Source organism: Ahaetulla prasina, chromosome 6 (genome assembly GCF_028640845.1).
Source record: "Ahaetulla prasina isolate Xishuangbanna chromosome 6, ASM2864084v1, whole genome shotgun sequence".
NCBI lineage: Eukaryota > Metazoa > Chordata > Lepidosauria > Squamata > Colubridae > Ahaetulla > Ahaetulla prasina.
Genome location: NC_080544.1, coordinates 30,707,371 through 30,723,620, shown reverse-complemented (window position 1 = coordinate 30,723,620; position 16,250 = coordinate 30,707,371). Strand labels below are relative to the sequence as shown.

At 38.8% G+C, this 16,250-nt stretch overlaps 1 protein-coding gene across 4 annotated transcripts in view; it reads left to right on the top strand.

Moving 5' to 3' along the window:
• SGMS1 (sphingomyelin synthase 1) overlaps nt 1-11,558 on the top strand; it is a 97,527-nt gene extending 85,969 nt beyond the window's left edge. For all 4 annotated transcript variants that reach the window (XM_058188135.1, XM_058188137.1, XM_058188136.1 and 1 more), the window contains 3 exons: nt 2,600-2,753; nt 7,444-7,610; nt 9,919-11,558. In XM_058188135.1, the coding sequence (XP_058044118.1) occupies nt 2,600-2,753; nt 7,444-7,610; nt 9,919-10,098 (501 nt within the window). In that variant the 3' untranslated portion in view covers nt 10,099-11,558. The remainder of the gene's footprint in view (nt 1-2,599; nt 2,754-7,443; nt 7,611-9,918) is intronic.
• Nucleotides 11,559-16,250: the final 4,692 nt, after the last annotated feature.

Genomic DNA, 16,250 nt, shown 5'->3' with positions numbered 1-16,250 from the left:
CCTTCACAGCCATACATTGCAACTGGGAAAACCATAGCCTTGACTGTACGCACTTTTTTTGGCAGGGTAATGTCTCTGCTTTTTAGTATGCTATCTAGATTTGCCATAGCTTTCCTCCCCAGGAGCAAGGGTCTTTTAATTTCTTGGCTGCAGTCCCCATCTGCGGTGATCTTGGAGCCCAGGAAAATAAAATCTGTCACTACCTCCATTTCTTCACCATCTGTCTGCCAGGAATTGAGAGGGCCAGATGCCATGTGTTTCTATTCTCCTTGCTTCAGGGCTGATACAGCCTGGAGCGAAGGGGCCAGGCAGGGGGGTGTAGAGATAGCTGGGGTATTGTAGCCTAAATAAAATTCTTTCCCCCGGGAATCAAGGACGTTGGTTCAGGTGTTCAAAAGGTGGAGACTGAGGTGACCTAGCAACTGGACTGTACGCTGATTGGACCATGTGACTAGAGACTGGGGGGAAGTGACAAAGTTTTACTTTTAATTGGGTGAAAAACCGGTGAGAATGTAGAGCCGGTCTTTCACCAGGAACATGTCAATTTGATACGTCCCAATAAAAATGTTCTTTGAGGAAATTGCCTGCCATGGAGTTCTTATTGAATGGGATGTATTACTTGGAACTCTGACAAGTTGAGTCTAAGGTGGTGTTCCCCCCCCACTTGAGTCTTTCATAGTCTCCAAGCTCTGGGTAAGCACTTGAATGGCATCTCCTGTCCAGCATGAGGTGCAGATGGATAACTAAATCCATTAAATGATGATAAACTATATACTGATGACACCATACCCCATACTGTGGAATATCTAACCCCGCAGTGTGACGTAGGTGTTAAATAGAAAAGAGGAGAGACCAGAATCCTAAAACATCCCATGTAGATGAGGCCAAGGAGTGGACCTTTCTCCTGTACCAGCACCAATTGGAACTGGTCATGAAGGAAGGAGGAAAACCAATGCAAAACTGTATCCATACTCCTAACCAGTCCAGAGCCATTCCGGAAGGATACCATGGTTGATTCTTGAAGATTTTCAGTGCAAGAACTCAAGTGTCTGAACAGCTCTGAATTAAGCCATACCTGCATGAGGTCTGACATTAATTCTTGATCTTAGTTATTCTAATATAATCCTTAAAAGAACTGTGACTATTTCCTGAGGTACATGGTGTACATAAGAACTGATTTCTCCACAAGAATGAAAATAATTGAATTCTGGAAGTCACAATTTTTACGGAAAAATAGATTTTAAAGAATATAACTTTTAATATTTAATGCCACTTATTTGTTTTAGTTTGATTTGTTGACTTTGTAACTGCTATGAAATATTTTAAGGCATGTCCATAAAACAGAAGTGAGCTCCTATTAATTATCTAGTAGGAGCTCCTATTAATTATCTAACTTTGTGGTTATAGAATAAGTTTCTTTTATTAATGTGATAACAGTAATGTTACAGTATTATAAACACAATGAATGGCAAAGTATCCTGTTTCTCTTCTTTAATCCATATTTATAACTAGCAGGTTTAAGTTGTCATTTATGAGTTTGGGGAATTAAAGTTTATTTTCTTGCCAGCTCTCTTAAAAACATGGTATTTGGGTTCTTAAAATGTATTGCACTTTTCTTGCTAACTTCCCAGAAAATATTGCAATATATTAGGAACTCTGTTGTTTCATAGCTGTTGTAAACATATTGTAAACATGAGCAAATTCATCCACATTTTTCTTTGAGATGTCAGCTAAATGGCATTGTTGTATAGAATTTTCAAGGAAACAGATAAGTGAGTTAGTGACGTTTTAACCTTGAAAATTTAGATACCTATATAGAACTTGTTTGGGTTTAAACCAATATTTTCTTTCTGGATCATTGTAGTCTGTATTTTTCTTGATCTCATACAATGCTAATATATAGAAAAAGTACACATACCAATGAGGAGTGAATCTATTAAACTTGTCCCTAACTTTGTGAGATTGGATTTGCCATACTTGGAGGATCTGTTTATTTCTGTCCAAAAAGAGTAATATTCGTTTCAACCATTTCTCATTAATGAACATCCTTCTGCAAAAAAAGATAGGCCAGTTCACCCCACCTAAACAATGATTCAGACTTCTTGTTGTCATTTGACTGATTATAGTAGAGAAAGAAAGAAAATGATTGTGTTGAACAAGTTGCTTCTCTAATATTTTAACCTACTTATGTTGAACAATGAAAGTGATTTTAGGTTCCTACTTTCTGTTTTGATGAAACAAACACGATTAGAAAAAAAAACCTGGAAGGTCTGTGTTTATGTAAAGAAAAGTTCCCAGTGCAATTTTCATAAGGGGTATCTGTGTTATAATTTTGAAACCTGTGAAGAAATTTGTGGTTCTGGAAAAGATTAGCAAACACATTCTTGTAAAAGCTTTTGTATAGTGAATGTACCTCCCTCAAGCTTATGCTATAATCCATGAGCCTTTGTGTTGGAACAAAATTCTTTATTGCTATTTATTCCCTCTGCTGCTTTAATTCATTCAGTGGCCTGGAAATTTAATTACTTGCAGTGCAGTGTTTTACAGTTAGGAGCATTTGAACCTAACATGTTGATTTATCCCTTCCTCCTTTCTGAAGCTTTTTGGCGACTGGGAGTCACACATGAGAAGGATCATGAAGCTGCTTGCTGGGGGTGGTCTGTCAATCACAGGATCACATGACATGTGTGGGGACTACCTATACAGCGGCCATACGGTGATGTTAACTCTGACATACTTATTTATCAAAGAGTGTAAGTACTTCTATTATTCTATAGAACAATATATATAAGGGGCGTGCATAAGAGCACAAAAGTGCCTACCGTTCCTGTCCTATTGTGTTCTTCATTATGATATTATATGCATACTTTTATTTATACTTTTACTTATATATACTTTTCTCTCATGATGAGTTATTTTATGTTGATGATTGTATATATTGTTGTGACTAAATAAATAAATAAATAAATATGTTATTTGATTAATTGAGATCACCCTGCCAAGGTGCTGCCATTCACAAAGCTTTATACCAGTGATGGTTAACCTTTTTGCCATCGCATGTGAGGAGGGTGGGGGTGGGGGGAGGTCATGCATGCGTGTTCCCACACCCATAATTCTATGCACCTCGCCCCCCCGCATGCGCACACGACCCCCCCCCCCATTTTCCTCTGCTCCTGGCATGCAATGGCCTGGAAGGCTCGTTTTTCTCTCTCACCTGGTTCCAGAACCTTTCTAGGATTCTGGGGAGGGCGAAAATGCCCTCCCCATCCCCAGAGGTCTTCTGGACGCCGAAAATGGCCCATTTGCCAACTTCCGGTGGGACCCGAAGTTGGCAAATGGGCCGTTTTTGGCCTCTGGAGGACTTCCAGGGGGGTGAGGAAGGCTGTTTTCGCCCTCCCCAGACTCCTAGAAAGGCCTTGGAGCCAGGTGAGAGAGAAAAATAGGCCTTACACACACACTGAGGCCCTCTGGAGGCAGGAAACAGCCTGTTTCCCTACTTCTGGTGGGCCCAGAAGGCCCGAAAATCAGCTCGGGAGCTGAGCTCGCATGCTCACTGATATGGCATGCCATAGGTTCGCCATCATGGCTTTATACCTTTATTATATGTTTTTAAAAGAAGTATCTTTTAGGATATAACTCTCCCCAAAATAAAACAACTCAGAGAAGATTTGTTAAGGATATTGACTTTTCAATGATCTAAAAATATACAGTATAGATTGATGCAATAATGTTTTGTAATTGCTCTATATTATATTTGCTACATTTCACCGATTCTTATCGGTGCGCGGGTGATAGAGGGAGCTGGTCGGACCTCCCATATAACACCAATCCTGCGCAGACTGCACTGGCTGCCTGTGGTCTTCCGGGTGCACTTCAAGGTGTTGGTTACCACCTTTAAAGCGCTCCATGGCTTAGGACCGGGTTACTTACGGGACCGCCTACTGCCACCGTTTGCCTCCCACCGACCCGTGCACTCTCACAGAGAGGGACTCTTTAGGGTGCCGTCAGCCAAGCAATGTCCTACCCTATGGAACGAGCTTCCCCCTGGACTTCGCCAACTTCCGGACCTTCGGACCTTTCGCCACGAGCTTAAGACCTATTTATTTATCCATGCGGGACTGGCATAGAATTTTAGTTGTTTTAGGGTTTTAAATTTTTAAATTAGGTTTGGGGATTTTAAAAGTACTTTTAGATTGGGCTAATTTAAATAAGTTTTTTAATTAATATTTTATTCTACTGTATGTATTTGATTGTTGTTTTTATTTTGCCTGTTCACTGCCCTGAGTCCTTCAGGAGTAGGGCGGTATAAAAATTAAAATATTATTATTATTATTATTATTATTATTATTATCAGTAAAAGTCTGTAGAGATTCTGAGTCATCCAGGTCATGATTCTCCTAAAGGTGCTAAATCCTTCCATTCCTCACTATCCTGTCAGAGCTGAAGAAGCTTCTTGGATGAGAAGTGAAACGTCTTCAAAAGGAAAAAACAAGAAAGTCCAGTTGGCTCCTGAAAAAGCACCTTTGGGATATTCTATCAGTATTCACTAAACTTCATGACAGCTAGTAACAGTTGCATGAATTGGACAAAGATTTTAACTGTACAGTACTTGTTTTGTAGGAGTGACCTACAGGACTTCTTAATTTTCAATAATTGCAAACAGTCCCGAATAAGATATTTTCAAAGCTTCATATCAAGTTAGCCAACTTATAACTGAAGAAAATGAAATTAGAATAATGTTGAAGCAACTGGATTAGCACAACAATATTTTACTTCTTACTGTTATGCAAGTAATATCCTTGTTGAACAATTACTAGTTCAGCAACCATTCCAAGTTATGATGCTGAATAAGGGGGACTTAAGAACTGTTCCTTGTAGTAGCAGCCACCATAATGGTTCCCAAGTTCACACGATCATGATCCAGGTGCTTGTCAACTAGTTTACAGTTATGACATCACTGCATCCCATAGTTTTGTGGTGGTGCAGTGGTTGGAGTGCAGTTTTGCAGGCTAATTCTGCCGATTGCCAGCAGTTCAATCCTGACTGGCTCAAGGGTGACTCAGCCTTCTATTCTTCCGAAGTCAGTAAAATGAGGACCAAGATTGTTGGGGGCAATATGCTGGCTCTGAAAACCACTTAGAGAGGGCTGTAAAGCACTGTGAAGTGGTGTATAAGTCAAAGTGCTATTGCAATGTGATTTCCATTTATGACCTTCCCAATTGGCTTCCAACAAGCAAAGTCAATGCAGAAGCCAGTGGGAAGTTGCAAATGGTGATCATGTGATCGTGGGACATTTGCGACTACATATTGCCTAATGACAGCAACTGGAACTGCCAGAACTGCTGTTGTAAGTTGGCATAGTTGATATATTGACCATCAATTGTGTTGTAAATGTTTGTACCTTGATGAACGTTTCTTTTCTTTTATGTACACTGAGAGCATATGCACCAAGACAAATTCCTTGTGTGTCCAATCTCACTTGGCCAATAAAAAATTCTGTTTTATTCTATTCTATAAAATCATGCTTTACTATTGCATTGCTTAGCGATGTAATTGCTGGTTTCAATTATCACTGTTAACTGAGGACACCCTATAATGTTTTCTGTTCTACTTAATCAAGAACTGGCACTTATAAACTACTTGTCCTCTTACAAGACACTTAATGGAATCCACTGGTCTTCCTTTACCAATAAAAACCTCCCATCAGCAGAATGTGGAGAGGAAAAATTATTTCTTGTATGCTCCCTCCAAATCTACTCCCCAAGGTTGGAAAGGCTTCTGTGGAGTACATTCTAAAGAATGTCAAGATCAGGAGGAATAAATAAAATAATAAAATCACAATTCCTGTTTTGCTGATCAAAGCTTTCTATTGATTCTATCCAGTCATTTTTAGAATATGCACAGAGAAATTAAATGCAGGGGCAGAACGTGTAGAAATGAGATTAATTTAACCACAAAAATCAAGCTGTGCTATAGATTGAACATTTATATTTAAACTACATAAATTAGCTATCCAATTATTGCTGTATCTAGCTGACTTGTTAAAATGTCAGTCACGATAGTACTCTACAGGATGAACCATGCTTGCGTTTAAAATGGAATGCTTATAAATTAAATATCTATTATTAGGTGTAATAAAATAGTATCCATAATAAATGAACCCTTAATACTGAAAACATTCAGTTCATTCTTACGATTTTTTTACATCAAAAATTATATCAATTGGTAATCACATTCCAGTAAGAGGGAATTTTAATATTTCTCAAGGGGTAATAGGAATGAGAGATTAATCTTTTCTTTTACCCTTAGAAAATCCATTTCGTCCACTTGCTTTGATCCTGATACTGTTCCAAACTTTGCAAACTTCAATTTCAAATGCTATGGAGGTTTAACTCTTGGAAAAGTTTTTTTAGACAAAACTTATACTCCATTCTTTTTAACCTTTGTCAGTAATACAGCATGGCAGGCCTTAGAAGCTATAGTCCTCGATACGAGAAAATAAATGCCAGAGAATAGAAGGCAGCACAAATATATTAGTTAGTCTTTTCTTTCCAAAAAATATGTGGTTACCTGTTGGCCAACTAGACTGAAACCTGTTCACTTAAAAAATAAATATATATGACTTTTACCCTTCTAGGATAAAATGCAAAATTGTGCTAATTTACAAGTTACTTGTATGCTAAAGTTAATCATACACCAGCCCTCTCAACTTGGTTGGGGAAATATGTGGGTTTGGAAATAGAGAATTTATAATCCAATACTTGGATTATGAAAAAGCAAGATAACACTGTAATGACATTAAAAATGCACATCTTCAGTTGAGATCTCATTTGAACGGTGACAGTTTTCTCCAAAACACTCTATGTTTATCAAAGTGGATTTAGGATCGTTTCAGGTTGTGGAAATCATAGAATCATAGGATTGGAAGATGTCTTGGAATGAGCCTTTTAGTCCAATCCTATGCATATGGCAGATATCTCATACTAGCTCCAATTAATGGTTCTCCAATTTTTGCTTAAAATACCTCCCGCAATGGAGCACTTATGGCTCCAGATGGCAAGTATATGAAGACTGCTGTTATTTCCCTTGCTTTTCTGCATATCACTTGCAATAAGCACTTACATACCACTTCATAGTGCTTTACAGCCCATTCCAAGCAGTTTTACAGAGTCAGCATATGGCCCCCAACAATCTGGGTCTTCATTTTACCGATCTCGGAAGGATGGAAGGCTGAGTCAGCCTTGAGCTGGTCAGGATCGAACTCCTGGCAGTAGAATGCAGCATTAGCCTGCAATACTACATTCTAACCACTGCGCCACCACGGGTCACCCCGTCCCATGATCTTGTTTTCAGAATAGCAAACACTTTGATTTCTGTGCGTGAAAATGTTTCGCGTTTAAAGAATTCATGAATTAAGGCCCCAGTGTTTTTCCTTCTTTTCAGATTCACCTCGGCGATTCTGGTGGTATCATTGGATTTGCTGGGCTCTCAGCATAGTCGGGATGTTCTGTATTCTTTTAGCTCATGATCACTACACTGTGGATGTGGTGGTGGCTTACTACATCACTACAAGACTTTTCTGGTGGTATCATACCATGGCCAATCAACAAGTGAGTTTCTTTTCTTTCCCCTGTAAAAATGTATTATTATCTGGGTCTAGCTTGATCAAGTCCAGTCCAATATAATGATCATTTCAGCATAAGCTTATTTTCTGGCTGCATCCCTCCTTCCTACAGTACCCCATGTATAGTTTAATCTCTTACTTGAAGTGTTAGGGTTTTTCAGGTTAAGATTAAAATGCAGGTAGTCCTTGACTTACAACACTGTATTTAGTGACAGTTCAAAATTACAACGGCACGAAAAGAGTGACTTATGACAATTTTTCATACTTATGACCATTGCAGCATCCTCATGGTCATGTGCTCAAAATTCAGATGCTTAGCGATTGACTCATATTTAGGATGGTTGCAGTGTCCGGCAGTCCTTAATCCCCCTTTGCAATCTTCTGACCACCAAAGTCAATGGAGAAGCCAGATTCACTTAACAGCCATGTTAATAAATTAACAATTGCGGTGATTCACTTAACAGCTGTGTCAAGAAAGGTTGTAGAGTGGGACAAAATTCACTGAACAACTATCTAGCAACAGAAATTTTGGGCTCAGTCATGGTTCTAAGGCAAGGATTATTTGTAAAGGGATGGACAGGAATTGGGGCAGTGCATAAGTCCATGATACTGGACTGTGCACAAACCTTTTTTTGAAGAAATTGGAGCCCCTATGGCCATTCCCTCTTCCCAAATTATTTGGGGGATTGATCCGCTGGATATTGGGTAAAAAATCACTGTTTTCTCATGCGTCAGTCATTCTAAGGTAGCTGGAAGGAAGAATAAGCCATTTCAGCAAGTTGGGAAGCCACGAGTTTTAACCCATCACCCAGCTGATGACTGAAGACCTCACATGAGTCACCCACAAATACATTTCTGTAAGAATTGTGGAAGAAAGGGGAAAGATTGTTCCTAAAGTAGAAAAGTGCTATGCTGTTAAATAAACAACACGCACAGTGAACTCTTCTATTTTATAACTTTGAATTTTATAATTAGACTCGTTTTTGTTCATAGGAAAAAGAAATCTTAAGTAAGTGTTATATGTGTCATAAGACTATCAAATTGCTTAATAATAGTCTTTGTTTGAAGTAACAGATAATTTGACAAGTTAGCTTTTGATGCCAGTATCATCATCTCGAATTTAGTCATAAGACTAAGTCCCATAATAACATGACGCAAGTGATGAAATATGTTCTGAAAACTGTGCTCACTGAATGAATATTGATGTTCTCCCTGTTACTTATGAAGTTACGTTCTTAAAGATAATTGAACTTCCTCAAGCTTATTTAGAGCCTCTGTCTATGTAACATAAAAACTAGGAGGCAAGGGTAAACAAGACCCTTTTTAGTGTATTCCATTCCATTCTATTTTTAAAATAAGAGTTGTTAGAATATTACCACTAACCTCTTTCCATAACCTGCTTCCTCTTGTTCCTTGTATAAATTGTGGGTTGTTTTTTTTTTTTTTTTTGGGAGGGAGGTGTTTAGAAGTAATGAATAAAAGTAAGAAACACCATTGTTTATGGAGGGAGCTCCCAGCCACAGTCTCTTTTCACCTCTTCTAAAAATCCTATTTTAAAAAAGGACAACAGTAGGTCTTATTGGAAGGGCCAGATTGTTGTGGTCCGCCAGCGGATCTGGCAGCAGATTTGGACGGTGAGGAGGTTGGGGAGGAACATGGGGCAGTCCTGGAGTCTGGGGAAGGCTCTGACAAAGGCTCTGCGTCAGAGGCAGAGAGGGGGCCAGGGCCATATGCCAGTTATCAGCTGCCTTCGGAGTCAGACATCAGTGAGGCAGATGAACAGCTGGAGCCTGTTCCCAGTGTGCGCATGCACCAGGAGAAGGGAACAGCTAAGGAACAAGGGTCGACTCAGGAGTAAAGCTACAGATGGACGGTGGATGGCCCCTCCCATAGGGAATAAAGGGGAGCAAAAGGGGAGGGGAGTTTGCAGAAGACAATTAATTTGCTTAATTGGTTTGTGACTCTCGGAGACTTCTTGCCAAGTTTTGAAGATATCAGCTTGGCAGCTCTCCAGTCCAGATAAGGTCTGTGACTGTAAATTCTCCCTTGAAAGACTTTGCTGGATGTGAATGGGAGGAATTCACAGTAACTTAATAAACAGGGGTTTTTGTCGGGACAAGGAGTCTGCTTCATGCTCTTGGGAAGCTTAGGTCAGAACACAGATCAGATGATGTGAAATTCACAGTGTGAATTTCACTAGAAAGTTTCATGGGTTTCCTGAAGAATAAATTCATTATTCTGAGTGCTGTTAACAAAATAGCTTATTTATAATATTGTTTTTCCCCCCCCCCCAGGTGCTAAAAGAAGCTTCTCAGACTAATCTTCTTGCACGGGTGTGGTGGTACAGACCCTTCCAGTACTTTGAAAAGAATGTCCAAGGCATTGTACCACGTTCCTATCATTGGCCTTTTTCCTGGCAGGCTTTGCATCTGGGCCGGTCAGCCAAATACAGCAAACTGGTGAATGATACATAACAGATAACAATAAGGAGATGGCGAGAGAACTGTCCAAAAGTGCTTGGAACTTCCCTAGATGTGACGCCATAGCAATTGAACTGGTCCCTTAATTCTACCTTTTAACCCTTACCTTGACTTTAATCTCTTACCTGGTAAGCACTGTGATAACTTTTTTTTCTCCAAAGGATCTGCGATGGACAACAATAAAGTTACGGTAACTTATCATGCACTGTATACATTTCTTGTTAATAGATTATGGATTTGCATTGCTCATCACCATGTTTCTTTGTATATGATGCAGCAACATAACAAAAAAAATGCTTTTATATCATAAGTTCTGGTCTTTCCAGTCAAATCTGGGAATGAAGCATATTATTTTCTTGGGAAAACATAATTTTCATATCTCTTGCCCCAAAGATTGGGCTGTAAGCCATTTTCTAGCAAATGTCTATATGAAGGTTTCTAAATACCTGACTGGGATAAATATACAGGAATCTTTCTATCTGTTTCACTGAAGCTACAAATGATAGACACAGAAAGGTTTGGTAATCATTGATTTTGTAAATCTGCAGTGACAGTGTCAAACGGTGCAAAAAAAATTATTCTGTTGTAAAGTGATTTTCTAAGTATTTCCTAACTTTATTTTTCAAAAGATAATGCATTCAAATAAATTCTAAAAAGGTTTTTACACGATAGAGAAAAGAGTTAAACTTAAAAAAAATGCTTCTTGGGAGAAAGATTTGTCTGTTCTTAGTGCCTTTCTTGTCTTGATAGTATGGTCAGTAGGCAGTCTTTACAATCTTTTGTTTAAAATAAAGTATTCCACAAAAACCAAGATTATACGTATTGTACACATTATCAAATTTTATATCTAAATTAAACTGGAAATCTGTTTGCAATATTCAGATGACTGAATTGGGCGGGGGAGGGGGGAATCTAATATGATAATCATGTCTTCACACTTTGTGAGCAGGTTAGAATGAAATATACTATTTAAATTATTTTATTGTCTACTCCATACATGGATTTTTAACTATAGCAAGAAAACAGCCATGACTTCCTTATTATGAGTTTATTTTTCAAAGTATAAACAAATAAAAAGTATAAACAAATAAAAATAAATTCAAATATAAACAATGTCTGATCCCTAAATGAAAATATTGTTGAAAAACAATTGATTTATTTAAAAACAGGTTTGTGCAGAAACTGCATGTAACTCTAAAATTTTAAATCCTGCCATACATATTTTGTTTGGGGGAAGTATTCTATCCTATACTTGCCAATGTGCAGAACAAAAAATAGTTTTTTAAGAATGAAGAAGCATATATATATCTATATCTATATAAATATATATATATATTCATTCTGTATTTTACGTGAAGCAGAATTATCTTCTGTAGGGTTTTTGTGTGTTCAAAAAGGTGAAATTTGTATTGTAAAACAATAACGGTGAAGGAAAATAAAAGGCTTTTAAAGAAGCAGTGTCCTTAGTTTGTTAAATGCAACAAGCAAAAAAAACCAGAGCAAAGCTCAGAAAAGCACACATCTGATCCATATTAAAAGGAGCTCTATATATTATATATTATTATTGACTACTTAACAATGGAAAAAATGGAGAAGGAACCATAGAAGGTACGTATCTGTATGTGGACACATCTGTGCCTTCAAGGCACTGTTAACTCTGACAACTGTATGGACAAGACCTTGGAGTTTTCTTGGCAAGATTTTGGAAGTGATTTGTCCTTGCCTCCTCCTTCCTGTGCCTGAGAGAGTGAGCAATGGTCATCCAGCTGGTGTTATGTACAAGATGGAACTAGAACTCCCAGTCTCCCAGTTTTTAACCCTTTGCCTTAACTACTACACCAAAGTAGCTTTCTTAGAGATGTTGCTACACATTGTCAACTTTCGGTGACAATATTTTAAGCGATAAAAAGCTTGGCAAACTATGGAGAACTTTTCAAATCATGCTATAAATGATGGAGAATGGGTGTCTTTCAAGCTTTTTAATATCAATCTTTTTTACAATCTGTAAAACTCAGCATGTTCTCTAGGACAAAATAATAGTATTTTATAAATAGTTTAAAAAAATCTAGTCACATTCTGAGAAATAAAATCATCACCAGATAGGAGCAATTGTAAATAACATGGATCTGGGTAGATTGGAATTCTGGCTAAATGAATTATTAACTATAACCAGGCATTTTTATAAGGGCAAAATGTGAATTAATGTTGCAGGGGTTTCTTTACCACAGGGACAAAGTTTTTGTTCAAATTGAATGCTCTGCAACTTCCTTGCAAAAAGGGTTGTTGGAAGGACATTACAGCTTGCTAGAGTTAGGATTTCTCTGAATTTTGGAACAATTATTTCGCTTAAATATCTATAATTTAAAATGCTACCCTGTTTCCCCCCAAATAAGACATCCCCTGATAATAAGCCCAATCGGGCTTTTGAGTGCATGGTAATAAGGCCAAGCGCTTATTTCAGGGTTCAAAAAAATATAAGACAGGGTCTTATTTTCAGGGAAAGATGGTATAATTATTCAGTTCATAATTATGCTATCGAGAACGATTGTACAATGTCTCTGCCCACCTTTTGCATATTGTCAAGTTAGAAAGGAGATTTTAATTATGTAGTCAAAAGTTATCCTGAGGTGTCTATGGAGATTTTCAGTCATCCAAGTCATGGTTATCCCAAAAGTACTTTTTCAAGAGGCAACTGTACTTTTTGTTTTTCCTTGAAGACGTTTCGCTTCTCATGCAAGAAGCTTCTTTAGTTCTGAACTGAACTGAACTGAACTGAAGAAGCTTCTTGATGAGAAGCGAAATGTCTTCAAGGGAAAAAAAAAGCTATTCTGAGATCTTTCCCAATTTTAATTCTAAACTTATTTTGCACCTCTCTTAAAAATAAAAACCTAAGGCAAAGAGAAAAAAAATATGGAAGTAAAAAATGTATGGTAGGGATAAATATGCACAGGCAAATCTTATCAATTAAATGCATCATGTTGCATTTGAGCTCATTAAAAAAGAAACCCTACTGGTTACTTCTTGTGATTCTTTCATTAGACCATGTTATTTGTTACGTTCCCTATGTCTTAGGGAACATATAATAGATTTTATCCATGACAATCTGTCCCTAATCTTAGTCCTTCAAGTTTCTAAATGGTGCACTCATTACTGTTATAACTGAATCCATTCACCATGCTACCCGTTTTCCTCTTCTCCTTGTTTTCACTTTTCCCAACATTAAAGTCTTCTCCAGAGAGCTAGGCTTTTGCATAATGTGTCTAAAGTAGGATAATTTGAGTCTGATCTCAGTGATGTGAAGAAGAGCTCTTACATTCATCAAGAATTCAGCCAAAGGTAATTGAAATGGTTTTACAACACAGGCAAATATATAAATAGCTGGTTCCCTCTAGCTACCAAACATTAAATGTGGCTTGACTTTTGAAAGCAATTTAAGTAAGTTGATAATCTTGAAGAGAACCAGTATGGTGTGTAGTAAAGGGGCTTGACTATGAGAACGGAGAACCAAGTTCTAATCCTCCCCTAGGTACAGAAGCCATCTGGGTTAGTTTGTGCCAGGCACTTCCACTCGGCCCTAACTAGCACCAGGCTCTGCAAAAAGGGATAATGAGCTACTTTCATTCCAGGTAAGTCTCGGTTAACTACGGTAATTGGGATCAGAATTTCTGTTGCTAAGCGATACGATCAGAAAGCTTGACATCACACGAGCATCCCTGACAGCAATCCCAGCAGTGCCCGGTTACCATTGTTAAGCCAGGGCTTCGTAATTAATATGGACTTCGTATGACCATGACTCTCGATTACCTGCCAGCTTCCCCATTGGCTTCGCTTGCTGGATGCTGCAGAATTGCCCAGGACAGAGCAACGAATGTTTGAAAGGGACAAGTTATCTCAAATTGGCTCTAAATGCCCCCTTGTATTAGTTGCCAAGCCTGGCCTATCCTTCAGACTGAATTGTGATCTCCTACTCTGCTGTATTAATCAAAGAACTTTATTGCGTGTTCCAAGGTTTGTGTGTATTTATATGTACTTCCTTGCTTAAAACTTTTATTGCAAGTCTAGGCGTATTCCAGATGTTCTGGGTTTTACTTCCCATTAATTTCACTCAGCAGAGTTACTGACTATTTAGTACTATTACTATTCTGGAAATAGAACCAAAGATCTTAGAACAGTGTTTCTCAATCTCAACAATTTCTAAGATGAGTTGACTTCAACTCCCAGAAGTTATCATATCTAATTTATCAGTGATTGCATGACATTTGTAGATGCCATATGCTAAATAAATAAACTGACCAGAATTCCCCAGCCAACATGCTAGTTGGGGAATTCTGGGTGCCGAAGTTAACTCATCTAAAGTTGCTGAGATGGAGAACCACTGATCTAGATGATGTTACATTGCCCAGTTATGTTTGCTACTTGAGTATTAAAAAACACCTGCTTTTTAAAGGTTGTATTTCTATCACCGAAAAATCATTTGCAAACAAGACATGTATTGGGTCTGGATGGAGAGAAACAGACTCAAGCTCAATCCCTCCAAGACGGAGTGGCTGTGGATGCCGGCACCCCAGTACAGTCAGCTGCATCCGCGGCTGACTGTTGGGGGCGAGTTAGTGGCCCCAAAGGAGGTGGTTCGCAACTTGGGCGTCCTCCTGGATGGACGGCTGTCCTTTGATGAACATCTGGCGGCCGTCTCCAGGAGGGCCTTTTACCAAGTTCGCTTGGTCCGCCAGTTGCGTCCCTTCCTTGACCGGGATGCCTTATGCACGGTCACTCACGCTCTGGTTACATCTAGGTTGGATTGCTGCAATGCTCTCTACATGGGGCTGCCCTTGAGGTGCACCCGGAGGCTACAGTTAGTCCAGAATGCGGCTGCGCGAGTGGTAACGGGAGCCGCTCGTGGCTCCCGCGTAACACCACTACTCCGTAGCCTGCACTGGCTTCCTGTGGTTTTTCGGGTGTGCTTCAAGATTTTGGTTACCACCTTCAAAGCGCTCCATGGCTTAGGACCCGGGTACTTACGAGACCGCCTGCTGTTACCCTATGCTTCCCACCGACCCGTACGCTCTCACAGAGAGGGTCTCCTCAGGGTGCCGTCCGCCAAACAGTGTCGGCTGGCGGTCCCCAGGAGTAGGGCCTTCTCTGTGGGGGCATCGACGCTCTGGAACGAACTTCCCCCTGGCTTACGTCAAGTGCCTGATCTTCGGACCTTCCGTCGTGACCTAAAAACACACCTATTTATTCAAGTGGGACTGGCATAATAGTGTTAAATTTTAATTCGGGGTTTTATTAATATTTCTAAAATTTTAAAACTAAATTGTTAATTATCAGCCTTTTTGTAATTTGCTATGTTTTAAATGTTTTAATTGTATATATTTTGTGTTTTATCTTCGGCTGTACACCGCCCTGAGTCCTTCGGGAGAAGGGCGGTATAAAAATTTAATAAAATAAAATAAATAAAATAATAAATAAATAAAATAATGTATGAAAAAAAGAAGCAAGGGTTCAAGAGCACAGCCACAGACGCCATCTTGTCCCCCACCTCAGAACCCTCACCCATAAACCCAAATAATAATTAAAAAAACAAAAAAGTTGTGAAGAAAGGAAAAAAACCACTAGCATTAAAAGCCAACATCTAAAGCTCAGGGAAAGCTGTACAATGCAAAAAAAAGATCAGCATATTATTGCAATATCTCACTTCAGTTGTGCTTTCTGAGCAGCTCAAGAGAGCCTTCTCAGAAACCTGGCTGTTCATTTCTAAAACAATGCCTCCATCCTTTCATTGAGATGAAAAGTTTAGAAAAAAAAAACTTGGGTTGAATACTGTATAATCATAGATATACGTCCTTGCACAAATAGAGGATAACATAAACTAAGAAAGGATTCAAGGCTATGCATTTCCATGCTTCCTTAACTCCGCTGCAGGTGCAAGGTCACCTGCTTACCTCTTGGCTCTGGTGAGTATCAAAGCTGCTCTATTTCCTTTCTAGGAATGTGTCTGTAGTGATTAAGAATATCCATGTCTCTTTTTGTAGCTATTTTATTTCCTTAATAATCGCATTTCCCCCCCTTTATTGGAGATCATCTCCCTATGCATGTCCATGTTTGAACTGCAGTTTCATCTCAACATGCTCCATAAACTCGATGTC